The sequence below is a fragment of the Oncorhynchus nerka genome, linkage group LG11 (genome assembly GCF_034236695.1).
Source record: "Oncorhynchus nerka isolate Pitt River linkage group LG11, Oner_Uvic_2.0, whole genome shotgun sequence".
NCBI classification, from domain to species: domain Eukaryota; kingdom Metazoa; phylum Chordata; class Actinopteri; order Salmoniformes; family Salmonidae; genus Oncorhynchus; species Oncorhynchus nerka.
The window spans coordinates 19,114,908-19,132,585 of NC_088406.1; the positions used below are offsets into that span (position 1 = coordinate 19,114,908).

At 49.3% G+C, this 17,678-nt stretch overlaps 1 protein-coding gene across 1 annotated transcript in view; it reads right to left on the reverse strand.

Moving 5' to 3' along the window:
- Window positions 1–8,150: 8,150 nt before the first annotated feature.
- The window catches only part of LOC115123347 (guanylate cyclase 1, soluble, alpha 2), an 83,821-nt gene continuing 74,293 nt past the window's right edge, over window positions 8,151–17,678 (reverse strand). Inside the window, exons 8-9 of the mRNA XM_065024279.1 lie at window positions 12,972–13,126; window positions 8,151–9,115 (exon numbers count right to left, since the gene is read on the reverse strand). Of these exons, the coding sequence (XP_064880351.1) occupies window positions 8,896–9,115; window positions 12,972–13,126 (375 nt within the window). The 3' untranslated portion in view covers window positions 8,151–8,895. The remainder of the gene's footprint in view (window positions 9,116–12,971; window positions 13,127–17,678) is intronic.

The following is a 17,678-nucleotide window of genomic DNA, read 5'->3' on the forward strand; positions in this document are numbered from 1 at the left end:
TCATATAACCTATATTATCCATCCAGACATCTGGGTGTCATATAACCTATATTATCCATCCAGACATCTGAGTGTCATATAACCTGCATCATCGGTTCCGACAACTACAAATTCCTAGGTTTCTGGCTAGACTGTAAACTCTCCTTTCAGTCATATTAAGCATCTCCAATCCAAATTTAATCTAAAATCGGCTTCCTATTTCACATTTGTTAATTTGTTAATAATTATGTATTGCCTTACCTCCTTACTCCATTTGCACACACTGTATATAGATTTTTCTATTGTGTTATTGACTGTACGTTTGTTTTTCCAAGTGTAACTCTGTTTGTGTCGCACTGCTTTGCTTTATCTTGACCAGGTCGCAGTTGTAAATGAGAGCTTGTTCTCAGCTGGCCTACCTGGTTAAGCTTGTATAGGGGTATTGGGGTAGCCAGGAGGGAGGAGAGACCGGGATGGAAGGGAGGGAGGAGAGACAGGGATGGAAAGATAGATGAGATGGGAGAGAGAATGAGACAACATAATAGAGAGGGGGAGAGAGAGAGGGAGGGAGAGATGTGGGGACAGAGAGAGAATAAAATTGAATTGAATTGAGAGAGAGCGGGAGAGAGAGTGGGAGGGAGAGAGGGGGGATAGAGAGGGGGAAAGAAGGGGGCGAGTGAGAGGGGGACACAGAGAGAGAGGGAGGGAGAGGGGAGATAGAAAGGGGGCAGAGAGGAGTGGAGAAAAGGGGGAGAGAAGGGGAGCGAGAGAGAATGGGGGAGAGGGGGTGAGAGAGGGCGGGGGAGAGAATGGGGGAGAAGAGGGGGAGAGGAGGGGGAGAGAATGGGGGAGAAGAGGGGGAGAGATGGGGGAGAGGAGGGGTGGAGAGATGGAGGGGTGGAGAGAGGGGGAGAGAAGGTGGGGGAGGGATGGGGGAGAGGAGGGGTGGAGAGATGGGGAGAGGAGGGGTTGAGAGATGGGGGAGAGGAGGGGTGGAGAGATGGGGGAGAGGAGGGATGGAGAGATGGGGGAGAGGAGGGGTGGAGAGATGGGGGAGAGGAGGGGTGGAGAGATGGGGAGAGAAGGGGTGGAGAGATGGAGGGGTGGAGAGATGGGGAAGAGGAGGGGTGGAGAGATGGGGGAGAGGGGGGTGGAGAGATGGGGGAGAGGAGGGATGGAGAGATGGGGGAGAGGAGGGATGGAGAGATGGGGGAGAGGAGGGTGGAGACATTCCCTATCTCTCCTTCAGTGGAGAACAAAGTGGAGAATTCTGGGAAACAGCTCCACGGTAAGGAATGTAAGAAGGAAACATCTGTCCACAAAAGAGAGAATTACAATCTGTCATTCCTTAATCTCAGCGTTCTACAGTCATCAGCTCATATATACACAGCCTCCCCTAGCAACTAAGCGAGAGAGTGGGGAGGGGCTATGTTCACAAACACAAACAGACCCCACAGAGCCCCAGGACAGAAACACAATTAGACCCAAACAAATCATAAGAAAACAAAAATATAATTATTTGACACATTGGAAAGAATTAACAAAAAAATACCTGTCCACTGTGACTGACCCAAACGTAAGGAAAGCTTTGACTATGTACAGACTTTCTCAATAGCCTTGCTATTGAGAAAGCCTGCCATAGGCAGACCTGGCTCTCAAGAGAAGACAGGCTGTGCACACTGCCCACAAAATGAGGTGGAAACTGAGCTACACTTCCTAACCCCTTGCCAAATGTATGACCATATTAGAGACACACATTTCTCTCAGATTACACAGACCAACAAAGAATTTGAAAGCAAACCTGATTTTGATAAACTCCCATATCTACTGGGTGAAATACCAGTGTGTCATCACAGCAGCAATATTTGTGACCTGTTGCCACAAGAAACGTGCAACCAGTGAAGAACAAACACCATTGTAAATACAACCCATATTTATGCTTATGTATGCACTTTAACTAATAGCATATCATTACAACACTGTATATAGACATAATATGACATTTGAAATGTCGTTATTCTTTTGGAACTTGTGTTATCCAGGTTCATCTCTCTGTAGGTGTTGGCTTTGTGAAGGACGATTTGGGAATCGCTTCCGGTTGTACACCGAGGATATTTTTGCAGAATTCTGCATACAGAGTCTCTATTTGGTGTTTGTCCCATTTTGTGAAGTCTTGGTTGGTGAGCGGACCCCAGACCTCACAACCATAAAGGGCAACGGGTTCTATAATTGATACAAGTATTTTTAGCCAGATCCTAATTGGTGTGTCGAAATGTATCTTCCTTTTGATGGCATATAGGGCCCTTTTTTGCCTTGTCTCTCAGATCATTCACAGCTTTGTGGAAGTTACCTGTGGCGCTGATGTTTAGGCCAAGGTATGTATCGTTTTGTGTGTGCTCTTTGTTAACGGTGTCTCGATGGAATTTGTATTTGTGGTCCTGGCAAATTGACCTTTTTTGAAACACCATTATTTTTTGTCTTACTGAGATTTACTGTCAGGGCCCAGGTCTGGCAGAACCTGTGCAGAAGATCTGTGCTGCTGTAGACCCTCCATGGTTGGGGACAGAAGCACCAGATCATCATGAAACAGTAGAGATCATCTCTTCCTCTCTTTCTCTCTCTGTTCCTCCCCATCCCATCTCTTCACCTCTCTCTCTCTCTGTTCCTCCCCATCCCATCTCTTCACCTCTCTCTCTCTCTCTGTTCCTCCCCATCCCATCACCTCTCTCTCTCTCTGTTCCTCCCCATCCCATCTCTTCACCTCTCTTTCTCTCTGTCCCTCCCCATCCCATCTCTTCACCTCTCCCTCTCTCTCGACAGACATACTATACTGTCATCTCACCATCTACGCCATCATCTAAACTACATGCGTCCTGCCTAGCTGTGTCACACCAACATTCATGTGAGCAGGGATCTCCAAGCAGAGAGAGATGCACACATTACACTCCCACCCTTTACCCCCTGGTGAAAATAGTAAAGGAATGACATTCTTTATTAAACATATATGCTGATTTTTATTTACAACTTATTTGACAGAGGATGTGCCTTACAACTCAGTCGTTGAACAGATGTCTACATGTCACAACCAGATGCATAAGCAGTGTTATTCATGGGCCTAGATGACTAATCATGATGTCAAATCATTTACCAAAAAGAGAAAAAAAGCCAACAGAAATGTGAACGTACTAAACTTGTGAATAATACTAAACAGTACAACATAGTATGATCTTTACAATTGAATATATCTCAAATATTGTACATATTTAATATAGCTATAGGCCTTTTTACATACAAGTTATTTTGTACAGAGTTTTATGCAATAACAGATCCACAGGTTATCTCACACATACTTCTCGCTCACACACTTTTTTACACGTTATTTAACATGACGAAGTTCTTTGGTGTAGAACTCCAACACGGGACGGAGCGTTTGATTACGCTGCTGATTGGTGTAGAACTCCAACACGGGACGGAGCGTTTGATTACGCTGCTGATTGGTGTAGAACTCCAACACGGGACGGAGCGTTTGATTACGCTGCTGATTGGTGTAGAACTCCAACACGGGACGGAGCGTTTGATTACGCTGCTGATTGGTGTAGAACTCCAACACGGGACGGAGCGTTTGATTACGCTGCTGATTGGTGTAGAACTCCAACACGGGACGGAGCGTTTGATTACGCTGCTGATTGGTGTAGAACTCCAACACGGGACGGAGCGTTTGATTACGCTGCTGATTGGTGTAGAACTCCAACACGGGACGGAGCGTTTGATTACGCTGCTGATTGGTGTAGAACTCCAACACGGGACGGAGCGTTTGATTACGCTGCTGATTGGTGTAGAACTCCAACACGGGACGGAGCGTTTGATTACGCTGCTGATTGGTGTAGAACTCCAACACGGGACGGAGCGTTTGATTACGCTGCTGATTGGTGTAGAACTCCAACACGGGACGGAGCGTTTGATTACGCTGCTGATTGGTGTAGAACTCCAACACGGGACGGAGCGTTTGATTACGCTGCTGATTGGTGTAGAACTCCAACACGGGACGGAGCGTTTGATTACGCTGCTGATTGGTGTAGAACTCCAACACGGGACGGAGCGTTTGATTACGCTGCTGATTGGTGTAGAACTCCAACACGGGACGGAGCGTTTGATTACGCTGCTGATTGGTGTAGAACTCCAACACGGGACGGAGCGTTTGATTACGCTGCTGATTGGTGTAGAACTCCAACACGGGACGGAGCGTTTGATTACGCTGCTGATTGGTGTAGAACTCCAACACGGGACGGAGCGTTTGATTACGCTGCTGATTGGTGTAGAACTCCAACACGGGACGGAGCGTTTGATTACGCTGCTGATTGGTGTAGAACTCCAACACGGGACGGAGCGTTTGATTACGCTGCTGATTGGTGTAGAACTCCAACACGGGACGGAGCGTTTGATTACGCTGCTGATTGGTGTAGAACTCCAACACGGGACGGAGCGTTTGATTACGCTGCTGATTGGTGTAGAACTCCAACACGGGACGGAGCGTTTGATTACGCTGCTGATTGGTGTAGAACTCCAACACGGGACGGAGCGTTTGATTACGCTGCTGATTGGTGTAGAACTCCAACACGGACGGAGCGTTTGATTACGCTGCTGATTGGTGTAGAACTCCAACACGGGACGGAGCGTTTGATTACGCTGCTGATTGGTGTAGAACTCCAACACGGGACGGAGCGTTTGATTACGCTGCTGATTGGTGTAGAACTCCAACACGGGACGGAGCGTTTGATTACGCTGCTGATTGGTGTAGAACTCCAACACGGGACGGAGCGTTTGATTACGCTGCTGATTGGTGTAGAACTCCAACACGGGACGGAGCGTTTGATTACGCTGCTGATTGGTGTAGAACTCCAACACGGGACGGAGCGTTTGATTACGCTGCTGATTGAATGCTGGATGACGGACTGATTATTTTGTTTCACTTATTATCTTTAATGCTTTAACCTCACAGCTAAATCAATGACATCATTAAACAAGTTTCCAGGACAAGTATGTTTACAACAGTATTCGATTGAAGCCTGTCATTTCTTACTTGTAACAAGCCCATGTGTGTTTGTGTGTGTGAGAGAGAAATGGGGTTTGGGGTCAGAGAGATCGGATCCTAAGGTTATTGCTCTAAAGACAGAGAGATCTGGCAATGCATGTTTACTAATAGTACAATAGTACAGAACAAAAACTATTGAAAATGAGCATCCCTTTCTCTCTCTCCCTCTGCCACTCCCTTCTTCCTAAATCCATGGACATTTGAATGTGTGATGCTGGTGTTTAGCTAGAGAGGGATGGGGGGGCATAAGAAAGACCCTTAGATACGGAGAAGTTAGTGTAGACCAGTGATACTTCACTGTTCTATCAAAGAAAACACCACAATCCACCTTCCCTTTCTATTGGTTGGATGGAGTGGGAGGATGGATGGAGGGGAGAGGATGGGCGGCTGGCTGGAGGATGGAGGGGGTGGATGGAGGGGAGAGGATGGGCGGACGGCTGGAGGATGGAGGGGGTGGATGGAGGGGAGAGGATGGGCGGCTGGCTGAGGATGGAGGGGGTGGATGGAGGGGAGAGGATCCAGGATGGAGGGGAGAGGATGGGCGGACGGCTGGAGGATGGAGGGGGTGGATGGAGGGGAGAGGATGGGCGGACGGCTGGAGGATGGAGGGGGTGGATGGAGGGGAGAGGATGGGCGGCTGGCTGGAGGATGGAGGGGGTGGATGGAGGGGAGAGGATGGAGGGGAGAGGATGGGCGGACGGCTGGAGGATGGAGGGGGTGGATGGAGGGGAAGGATGGAGGGGGTGGATGGAGGGGAGAGGATGGAGTGGGAGGATGGATGATGGGCGCTGGCTGGAGGATGGAGGGGGTGGATGGAGGGGAAGGATGGAGGGGAGAGGATGGGCGGACGGCTGGAGGATGGACGGGGGTGGATTGGGGAGAGAACTGGAGGATGGAGGGGGTGGATGGAGGGAGAGGATGGGCGGCTGGCTGGAGGATGGAGGGGGTGGATGGAGAACGGACGGCTGGAGGATGGAGGGGTTGATGGAGGGAGAGGATGGAGGGGGTGGATGGAGGGGAGAGGATGGAGGGGGTGGATGGAGTGGGAGGATGGATGGAGGGGAGAGGATGGGCGGCTGGCTGGAGGATGGTGGATGGAGAAGGATGGGCGGACGGCTGGAGGATGAGGGGGTGGATGGAGGGGAGAGGATGGGCGCTGGCTGGAGGATGGAGGGGGTGGATGGACGGGGAGAGGATGGAGGGGAGAGGACGGCTGGATGCTGGCTGGAGGATGGAGGGGGTGGATGGAGGGGAGAGGATGGAGGGGGTGGATGGAGTGGGAGGATGGATGGAGGGGAGAGGATGGGCGGCTGGCTGGAGGATGGAGGGGGGTGGATGGAGGGGAAGGATGGGCGGACGGCTGGAGGATGGAGGGGGTGGATGGAGGGGAGAGGATGGGCGGCTGGCTGGAGGATGGAGGGGGTGGATGGAGGGGAGAGGATGGAGGGGAGAGGATGGGCGGACCTGGAGGATGGAGGGGGTGGATGGAGGGGAGAGGATGGGCGGACGGCTGGAGGATGGAGGGGGTGGATGGAGGGGAGAGGATGGGCGGCTGGCTGGAGGATGGAGGGGGTGGATGGATGGGAGAGGATGGAGGGGAGAGGATGGGCGGTCGGCTGGAGGATGGAGGGGTGGATGGATGGGAGGGGAGAGGATGGAGGGGGTGGATGGAGGGGAGAGGATGGAGGGGGTGGATGGAGGGGAGAGGATGGAGGGGAGAGGATGGGCTGGCTGGCATGGAGGATGGAGGGGGTGGATGGAGAGGATGGGCGGCTGGCTGGAGGATGGATGGATGGATCCTAGAATCCTGGCTGGAGGATGGATGGATGGATGGGGAGAGGATGGGCGGATGCTGGTGATGGAGGGGGTATGGAGGGGAGAGGATGGGCGGACGGCTGGAGGATGGATGGATGGATGGAAGAGATGGGCCTGGCTGGAGGATGGATGGATGGATGGAGGGGAGAGGATGGGCGGCAGCTGATGGATGGATGGAGGGAGAGGATGTTCTGGCTGGAGGATGGAGGGGGTGGATGGAGGGGAGAGGATGGGCGGACGGCTGGAGGATGGAGGGGGTGGATGGAGGGGAGAGGATGGGCGGCTGGCTGGAGGATGGAGGGGGTGGATGGAGGGGAGAGGATGGACGGCTGGAGGATGGAGGGGGGTGGATGGAGGGGAGAGGATGGGCGGCTGGCTGGAGGATGGAGTGGGGTGGATGGAGGGGAGAGGATGGGCGGGCTGGCTGGCTGGAGGATGGAGGGGGTGGATGGAGGGGAGAGGATGGGCGGCTGGCTGGAGGATGGAGGGGGTGAATGGAGGGGAGAGGATGGGCGGCTGGCTGGAGGATGGAGGGGGTGGATGGAGGGGAGAGGATGGGCGGCTGGCTGGAGGATGGAGGGGGTGGATGGAGGGGAGAGGATGGGCGGACAGCTGGAGGATGGAGGGGGTGGATGGAGGGGAGAGGATGGGCGGCTGGCTGGAGGATGGAGGGGGTGGATGGAGGGGAGAGGATGGGCGGACGGCTGGAGGATGGATGGATGGATGGAGGGGAGAGGATGGGCGGCTGGCTGGAGGATGGAGGGGAGAGGATGGAGGGCAGAGGATGGAGGGGGAGGATGGGCGGCTGGCTGGCTGGAGGATGGGATGGAAGGGGGTGGATGGAGGGGAGAGGATGGAGGGGAGAGGATGGAGGGGGAGGATGGGCGGCTGGCTGGCTGGAGGATGGAGGGGGTGGATGGAGGGGAGAGGATGGGCGGACGGCTGGCTGGATGGATGGAGGGGGTGGATGGAGGGGGAGGATGGGCGGACGGCTGGCTGGAGGGAGAGGATGGAGGGGGAGGATGGATAGATGGAGGGGGTGGATGGATGGATGGAGGGGGTGGATGGATGGATGGAGGGGGTGGATGGATAGATGGAGGGGGAGGATGGATGGAGGGGGTGGATGGATGGATGGATGGATGGATGGATGGATGGGGGTGGATGGATGGATGGAGGGGGTGGATGGATGGATGGAGGGGGTGGATGGATGGATGGAGGGGGAGGATGGATGGATGGAGGTGGATGGATAGATGGAGGGGGTGGATGGATGGATGGAGGGGTGGATGGATAGAGGGAGGGGGTGGATGGATGGATGGAGGGGGGTGGATGGATGTATTTATGTGCTGCTTTCTTATGTCCATGGTTTAGTGTTAACAAACGGGCTGGGAAGTGGATGCATTCAGCTAACTGAAAGAGAAAATGTCCAAACTTCCCATTGGTTCAGCTGCTAGCTGGACCAAAACAACCGAGGCTTCCCACAGTGACTGATTTGGGAGAGTCATACACATCACTGTGGGGAGCATCAGAGCTGCAGACCTCGTTCCATTTCCCTGTGTGTTCAGCCAGCTCCCATGTTGTGTATGTATGTAGTGTTCTAGTGAGGAAGGCACTGAGTTGTGAGCGCTGTTGATAATAACACAGTATCTGCCATGCCCAAGATGACAGCCAGCTGTGGTATCCATGGTTACAGTACGCTGTGTTCTACAAGCAGAAGGCTTTAGTTTTGGAGTCGCTAGATGATTCTATTATTGTCTGTTGTTCTTGTTGTTTTAACTCCTCTTCTCTCAACCTTCAGTCTGATTCCTGGTGGGGTTGAAGTGTAAAGGGTGGTTGCCCTTGGTAACAACAGGTTGTAGTTGGTGCTGCGAGGAGTGTCTGTTTCTAGATGGAAAAGCGAGGGAGTTGTTAAGAGGACTGAGTCCTGGTTTGGGGCAGGAGGGTATTGTCATCTCTATAAGTCTCCCATTTAAACATGGCTGTAGGGTTTGAGTTGTGTGTGTATTGGGAGCCTATAGACTGGTCTCTCGCAGGAACATGGTGCCGATGCTGTAGGACACTTTCCTCAGGGGAGCTGGGGGGGCGGAGCGGGAGCTTGTCAGGGAGGCATGGCTATGGGAAGTCCCCCCCTCCAGGAAGTAGCATGTTCCCGGGATATCCTTAGGAAAATTATCAGGAAGCTCCAACCGGGAACGAGGGACGAAAGAGAAAGAGCAATCGTCTTTCAGCAGCCTGGAGAGAAGAAAAGAGGGAGAGAGGAAAAGAGGGAGATGGAAAGGGAAGAGGGAACAGGGAGAGAGGGAAGAAGGGAGATGGAAAGGGAAGAGGGAACAGGGAGAGAGGGAAGGGGGAGAGAGGGAAAGGGAAGAGGGAACAGGGAGAGAGGGAAGAAGGGAGATGGAAAGGGAAGAGGGAACAGGGAGAGAGGGAAGGGGGAGAGAGGGAAAGAGAAAGAACGAGGAGAGAGATTTAAACACTCATGGTGTGTGTGTGTGTGGTATATTTAGCTACAGATTGGGATTTTGAGATTTCTCCAAACAGCAGACTCTCCAGGGAGTGATGCAGCCTTGTTCCGAATGAGAAAAGGCCACAAACCCAGGCATTATTCACAAGCTACAGGTGTGTGTTCATGCTGAAGGGGGGTATGTACACACACACACACACACACACACGGTTTATTTAAATCTGCAACAATTAGCCCTCTTTGTGTCATGCGAATAATGAGTGATTCTAAGGAGAGAACGTCCTTGACTGCAAAAATAGAGGTTTCCAAGACAACGCTTTTGACTCACTGACTCACAGAATGGACACCAGAGAGAGAAAGGGAGAGGGACAGAGAAAGTGAGAGAGAAAGACCCAGGACAGCAACCCAATTAGACCCAACCAAAACATGAGAAAACAAAAAGATAATTGCTTGACACATTGGAAAGAATTAACAAAAAAACTGTGCAAACCATGGTGCTATTTGCCCCTAAACAGAGAATAAACAGTGGCAGAATACCTGACCACTGTGACTGACCCAAACTTAAGGACATTTTTGACTTGCCTTGCTATTGGGAAAGGCTTCCAAAGGCAGACATGGCTCTCAAGAGAAGACAGGCTATGTGCTCACTGCCCACAAAATGAGGTGGAAACTGAGCTGCACTTCCTAATTAATCTCCTGCCCAATGTATGACCATATTAGAGACACATATTTCTCTCAGATTACACAGATACATTTGAAATAATAATTAGAAAACAAACGTAAATAAATATATTTCCCATGCCAATAAAGCCACTTAAATTAAAATTGAATTGAAAGGCAGAAAGGCAGACAGAAAGAGGGAGAGATATAGGGGGAGACAGAAAGAGGGAGAGACAGAAAGAGGGAGAGATATAGGGAGAGACAGAAAGAGGGAGAGAAGGAGAGGGAGAGAAAGAGATCGGGAGAAAGAGAAATAAAGAGGGAGAAAGAAAGAGGGAGAGAAAGTGGGGGAGAAAGAGAGGGAGAAAGTGGGAGAAGGGTGAGAGAGGGGGAGAGAAAGAGGGAGAGATAGCAAGTGGGAAAGAGGGAGGGAGAGAGGGAGAGAGAAAGTGGGAGAGAGAGGGAGAGAAAGAGAGGGAGAGGGAAGGAGAGAGAAAGAGGGGGAGAGAAAGAGGAGAGAGAAAGAGGGGGAGGGAGAGAGTGAGAGGGAGGGGAGGGGGAGAGAGAAAGAGGGGAGAGTGGGAAAGAAGGGGAGACAAAACGAGGGAGAGAGGGAGGGAGGGAGAGAGAAAGAGGGAGAGAAAAAGGAGAGAGGGAGGGGGAGAGATGGGGAGGGAGAGAGAACAAGGGAGAGAATGAGGGAGAGAGAAAGATGGGGAGAGAGAGAGAGAGGGAAAGAGAAAGAGGGGAGAGAGAGGGAAAGAGGGAGGAGAGAGAGAGAAAGAGGGAGGGGAGAGAGAGAAAGAAGAGAGAGAGAGAAAGAGGGAGAGAGAAAGAAAGAGGGAGAGAGAAAGAAAGAGGGAGAGAGAACGAGGGAGGGAGAGAGAGAAAGAAGGAGAGAGAGAGAAAGAGGGAGAGAGAGAACGAGGGAGAGAGAAAGAGGGAGAGAGAAAGAGGGAGAGAGAAAGGGGGAGCGAGAGGGAAATAGAAAGAGGGAGAGAGAAAGAGGGAGAAGGGTGAGAGAGGGGGAGAGAAAGAGGGAGAGAGAGCAATTGGGAGAGAGGGAGGGAGAGAGGGACAGCGAAAGTGGGAAAGAGAGGGAGAGAAAGAGAGTGAGAGGGAAGGAGAGAGAAAGAGGGGGAGAGAAAGAGGGAGAGAGAAAGAGGGGGAGGGAGAGAGTGAGAGGGGAGAGAGAAAGAGGGGAGAGTGGGAAAGAAGGGGAGACAAAATGAGGGAGAGAGAGAGGGAGGGAGAGAGAAAGAGGGAGAGAAAAAGGGAGAGAGGGAGAGGGAGGGAAAGAGGAAAGAGGGGAGAGATGGGGAGGGAGAGAGAACAAGGGAGAGAGAATGAGGGAGAGAGAAAGATGGGGAGAGAGAGAGAGAGGGAAAGAGAAAGATGGGAGAGAGAGGGAAAGAGGGAGAGAGAGAGAAAGAGGGAGGAAGAGAGAGAAAGAAGGAGAGAGAGAGAAAGAGGGAGAGAGAAAGAAAGAGGGAGAGAGAACGAGGGAGAGAGAGAAAGAAGGAGAGAGAGAAAGAGGGAGAGAGAGAAAGAGGGAGAGAGAGAACGAGGGAGAGAGAAAGAGGGAGAGAGAGAGGGAGAGAGAAAGGGGGAGCGAAAGGGGGAGAAGAGGGAGAGGGAAATAGAAAGAGGGAGAGAGAAAGAGGGAGAGAGAAAGAGGGAGAGAGGGGGAGAGAGAAAGAGGGGGAGAGAAAGAGGGGGAGAGGGAGAGAATGAGAGGGAGGGGAGGGAGAGAGAAAGAGGGGAGAGAGAAAAGAGGTAGAGAGAAAGAGGGAAAGAAAAAGGGAGAGAGGGAGAAAGGGAAAGAGGGAGAGATAAAGAGGGAGATAGGGAAAGAAGGGGAGACACAGAAAGAGGGGGAGAGAGAAAGATGGAGAGAGGGAGAGAGAGGAAGAGAAAGAGGGAGAGAGGGGAGAGCGGGAGAGAGGGATAACGCGGGAGAGAAAGAAAGAGGGAGAGAAAGAAAGAGGGAGAGAGAAAGAAAGAGGGAGATGGAGAAAGGGTGGAGAGAGGGGGAGAGAGAAAGAGGGAGAGTGAGAAAGAGGGAGAGAGAAAAGGAGGGAGAGAGAAAGATGGGGGGAGAGAGAGAGAGAGAGAAGGAGAGAGAGGGAGAGAGAGGGGGAAAGAGGGGAGAGGCAGAAAGAGGGGGAGAGGGGGAGAGGGAAAGAGGGAGAGAGAGAGAGAGCGAGGGAGAAAGAGAGAGAGAGAGAGGGAGGTTGAAAGAAAGATAGAGGGAGGGGGGGAGAGAAAGAGTGGGAGAGAGGGTGGGAGAGAGAGAGAGGGAGAAAGAGGGAGGGAGAAATAGGGAGGGAGGGAGAGAGAGAGAGAGAGCGAGAGAGAGGGAGAGAGATAATAATAATTCAATAATATAATAATATAATAATATTTGTAATGTCTTTACTGTTTTGAAACTTCTGTATGTGTAATGTTTACTGTTAATTTTTATTGTTTTTCACTTTATATATTCACTTTGTATGTTGTCTACCTCACTTGCTTTGGCAATGTTAACACGTTTCCCATGCCAATAAAGACCTTGAATTGAATTGAATTGAGAGAAAGAGGGAAAGAAAGAGAAATGGAGAAAGAACACTAAGATCAGCCCTCATCTCAAAGTGTTTGACTCAACATCGCAGTCACTGTGTGTGTGTGTGTGTGTGTGTGTGTGTGTGTGTGTGTGTGTGTGTGGATGTGTGTGAATGTGTAAGTCGCTCTGCCTGCTAAATGACTTTAAATGTAAAAAAATGTTAAATGTGTGTGTTAATGACGTATCACAAATTCAGTGACTGGATGTGACCATTTATGTCTCTAATGTCCTTAGAGACTGAAAGCTGCTCTATTGCCATTCATTCTCCCCCCTCAGATATACACACACACATGCACCACACACACACACCTGCACCACACACACACACACACACACACACACACACACACAGGTGTACTCACCGGTATGTGGTTGGGCTGACGTTGATGCATCGAGGGTGGCTGCCAGACTCAAACTTGCTGGCCAGTGTGACATTGTTGCCAAACAGACAGTACCTGGGCATCCTCACCCCAACCACCCCCGCCAACACTGAGCCTGTATGGATACCTATACGCAGCTGAAGGGTGGAGAGAGGGAGGGAGAGTAGGGGGTGGTGGGAGTAGTAGAGAGAGAAAGAGATGTCCGATGAACACTGAGCCTGTATGGATACCTATACGCAGCTGAAGGGTGGAGAGAGGGAGGGAGAGTAGGGGGTGGTGGGAGTAGTAGAGAGAGAAAGAGATGTCCGATGAACACTGAGCCTGTATGGATACCTATACGCAGCTGAAGGGTGGAGAGAGGGAGGGAGAGTAGGGGGTGGTGGGAGTAGTAGAGAGAGAAAGAGATGTCCGTTGAACACGGACCGGTGAGGGACAGTAGAAACACTTTCAGTAGAGGGCTAAAACAGACGTATACACTGAGAATACAAAACATTAGGAACACCTTCCTAACACTGAGTAATGCTGTGGGGGTCGCCTTTCATCAGCCAATGATTGTCAAGCAAATAACTGTCGGTGTAATGGTCTAATGGTAATTGACATAAACACATTTTGCATCTCCTGGCTTCCACACGTACGGTAGCTTACAAGTCATTTAAAAAAGGAAAATAAATCCATGTAATATAGTCTACACCTTCACAATAAATCCATTATTTATTTTAGACAGGTCTACAGAAGCATGATAAGAAAATGTGGTCTGTTTCAGAAGAACAGAATAACATACTCTGAGTTGTCCCTATGTTAGGTCCTGATCTGGCTGTGCCAAATGGCTGTGGGCTACACTAGTTCATTTAGTTGTCCTTATGTTAGGTCCTGATCTGGCTGTGTCAAATGGCTGTGGGCTACACTAGTTCATTTAGTTGTCCCTATGTTAGGTCCTGATCTGGCTGTGCCATATGGCTGTGGGCTACACTAGTTCATTTAGTTGTCCCTATGTTAGGTCCTGATCTGGCTGTGCCATATGGCTGTGGGCTACACTAGTTCATTTAGTTGTCCCTATGTTAGGTCCTGATCTGTCTATGCCATATGGCTGTGGGCTACACTAGTTCATTTAGTTGTCCTTATGTTAGGTCCTGATCTGGCTGTGCCATATGGCTGTGGGCTACACTAGTTCATTTAGTTGTCCCTATGTTAGGTCCTGATCTGGCTGTGCCATATGGCTGTGGGCTACACTAGTTCATTTAGTTGTCCCTATGTTAGGTCCTGATCTGGCTGTGTCATATGGCTGTGGGCTACACTAGTTCATTTAGTTGTCCTTATGTTAGGTCCTGATCTGGCTGTGCCATATGGCTGTGGGCTACACTAGTTCATTTAGTTGTCCCTATGTTAGGTCCTGATCTGGCTGTGTCAAATGGCTGTGGGCTACACTAGTTCATTTAGTTGTCCCTATGTTAGGTCCTGATCTGGCTGTGCCAAATGGCTGTGGGCTACACTCATAAAGAAGACAAGATCTGCATATAATTCTGTGGTACTACTTTATATTATTTTATAGTAGGAAGAATACAATTGAACAAAGCTGAATAAAATAGAAAGGATATTGTCTCCAAATGATTTGAGGCAGTGTGCACATGCAGCTGCTGTGTTGAGAGTTGAACAAAGAAACAGGTCCTCCTATATGTTCCATTTATTAATGTAACTTCAGATGTTCTACAAACGTTGGGCTGTTGTGATGTGTAATACATTGTAAAGCTGCACGATGAGACTCTAATGATGATTTGAAAAAAGTATCTTGAAAGACATGAGCACTGCTTTGTTTATTGAGCCCGCTGTACACACTCCAATAGTCTCTCAATCGCAACTTGACAAGCACTTCATAATGCCTAGGATTTCCCAGCGGCATCCCCTTTGTGGCCCCTAGTGCACCCTAAAAAAATCTATGCCTTTTGCGGTGCGGAGTACTGAGTTGTGCCCTTCTCCCTGAGTGTGCTTCGCAATCCGAAGCTCCTCTCACTCACATGGCTCTCCATCACGTGATCCGGTCCTTCTCACAGGCTACAAGTGAAGACATCCTTATCCAATTTCGAGGTGCATATTGAATATATTTTTTCATCAGCCAACAAGATGAGTAGGCCTAACGAAGAGCAAAAGCACTAACCTATGTCAATCTACCATCCCCCATAGTACAATAGTCGACCTTTTCTATTCTCTGTGAGACATACATATTCCAAACATAGTCTGGGACAGTTGTGGGATGCGATAGATCTCAAATGAATACAACCACTAGCATCAAAAAAACTTTTTTTACACAATGTGACTGACGCAACAGATCAGAACGTTTAGCTTAAAATGTTGATAAAATATTAGGCTATTTCTTCACATTATGAACACAGTAATGCTCACATGGTAGTAGGCTGGAAGGGCATATGTTCCATTAGTGGAAAACACCATTATCAATAGTGACCGCAAATGTGATTCTGCATGTAATGCTTTTATTATAAAAAAGGTGTCTTTTTATCTTCCCCAAACTTGAAACTCACACGCTGTTTATATATGCCAGTTAGGCTCTACACCCCTTGTAAAGTGGATTAATGTGCTTCATTTTATGAAGTTATTTGGCCACTTTAGTTGTGATACAAACCTTATTAAAACATATAGGCCTATGGCCTATGGGCAAAAATGCATGGTTTCTTTTGCTGGGCATGATTCACTAGTGATAATATATAATTAACAAGTGACAGGCTAATATTGCCACCCATCAGACTATTCTTGATTTAATCTTGTCTTCACATATATTATTTAGTGTATGTGTGACATCTGTTTTGATTTAGTAAGGACCATTAACATGCACCTGTATCCAAACAGGGGCAGTGGGAAAAGATGCATCTCTGCAACATGAGTTCATGGGCTCTCATGAAGTGTTCCATTTTCAAATACATTTGCATTGATGTCAGAGTGATTAGAGGGACAACAGAGTGCTGAGTACCAGGCAGTTAGTAAGTTTGGTGGGCTACTAATGATCAGCAGCATCAGAGCTTGGAGAAGCCTAATTACCGTGACTAAACGGTCATGTGGAATTTGTCTGCCGACGTGACCGCCGGTGTGACAGTAATACAGTCACCGCAACAGCCCTAGAAGTGGATCTCTAATGATCCACTTCAGTATCTCATCTCCATGGTTACTAACACCAATGAGCACATGCCAGCACACCACTGTGAGTAACCTTGGCAATGAGAGAGAGAGACCAAAGCCTCGTCATCACAGCAGGACAGATAAATGAAGAACCTCAAGCCCAGGGGACCCCATTTCCTCCTATCACCCCCCTGTCAGCCCCCCTGATAGCACTCCTGACAAACCCCCCACACCCACTGAGGACACACACAAGGGTAGCCTAGTGGTTAGAGCGTTGGACTAGTGACCGGAAGGTTGCAAGTTCAAATCCCTGAGCTGACAAGGTACAAATCTGTCGTTCTGCCCCTGAACAGGCAGTTAACCCACTGTTCCTAGGCCGTCATTGAAAATAAGAATTTGTTCTTAACTGACTTGCCTAGTTAAATAAAGGTAAAATAAAAAAATGAGGGCAAGGTTCTTGGCAATCTGGTGAAGTACACTTCCAAGCAAGGGCTTTGGATTGGATAAGCAATATGGCAGTTGTGCCAACATATCTTATCAGCCACCTGGTGGAAAAGGACTTTGTGGATCTAAGGCTGTTTCCACTGTTGACTTCATCCTCTTCCAAATCCACCAACATCAGCCGCCTCAGAGTGCAACTGGCCCAATATTACCACACTGTAGCCAATAATATAACATTTCTATCTATATTATTTTAAAACGTTTGTGAGTGTAATGTTTACTAATGTTTCTCTTGTTTATTTCCTTTTTGTTTATTGTCTATTCCATTTTCTTTGGCAATGTAAACATATGCTTCCCATGACAATAAAGCCCTTTGAATTGAATTTGAGAGTGTGAGAGCAGAGAGAGTGACAGGGGGAGGAAGAGAGAACAGGGAGAGAGTGAGGGCAAAGGTGTGCTATTCTGATCACACTGCCATAGAGATGGACAGATTGCCAGATGTTTTGAAGAAAGAGGAGATTGAGAGAGATGGACAGATTGCCAGATGTTTTGAGGAAAGAGGAGATTGAGAGAGAGATGGACAGATTGCCAGATGTTTTGAAGAAAGAGGAGATTGAGAGAGATGGACAGATTGCCAGATGTTTTGAAGAAAGAGGAGATTGAGAGAGAGATGGACAGATTGCCAGATGTTTTGAAGAAAGAGGAGATTGAGAGAGATGGACAGATTGCCAGATGTTTTGAGGAAAGAGGAGATTGAGAGAGATGGACAGATTGCCAGATGTTTTGAGGAAAGAGGAGATTGAGAGAGAGATGGACAGATTGCCAGATGTTTTGAGGAAAGAGGAGATTGAGAGAGAGATGGACAGATTGCCAGATGTTTTGAAGAAAGATGAGATTGAGAGAGAGATGGACAGATTGCCAGATGTTTTGAGGAAAGAGGAGATTGAGAGAGAGATGGACAGATTGCCAGATGTTTTGAGGAAAGAGGAGATTGAGAGAGATGGACAGATTGCCAGATGTTTTGAGGAAAGAGGAGATTGAGAGAGAGATGGACAGATTGCCAGATGTTTTGAGGAAAGAGGAGATTGAGAGAGAGATGGACAGATTGCCAGATGTTTTGAA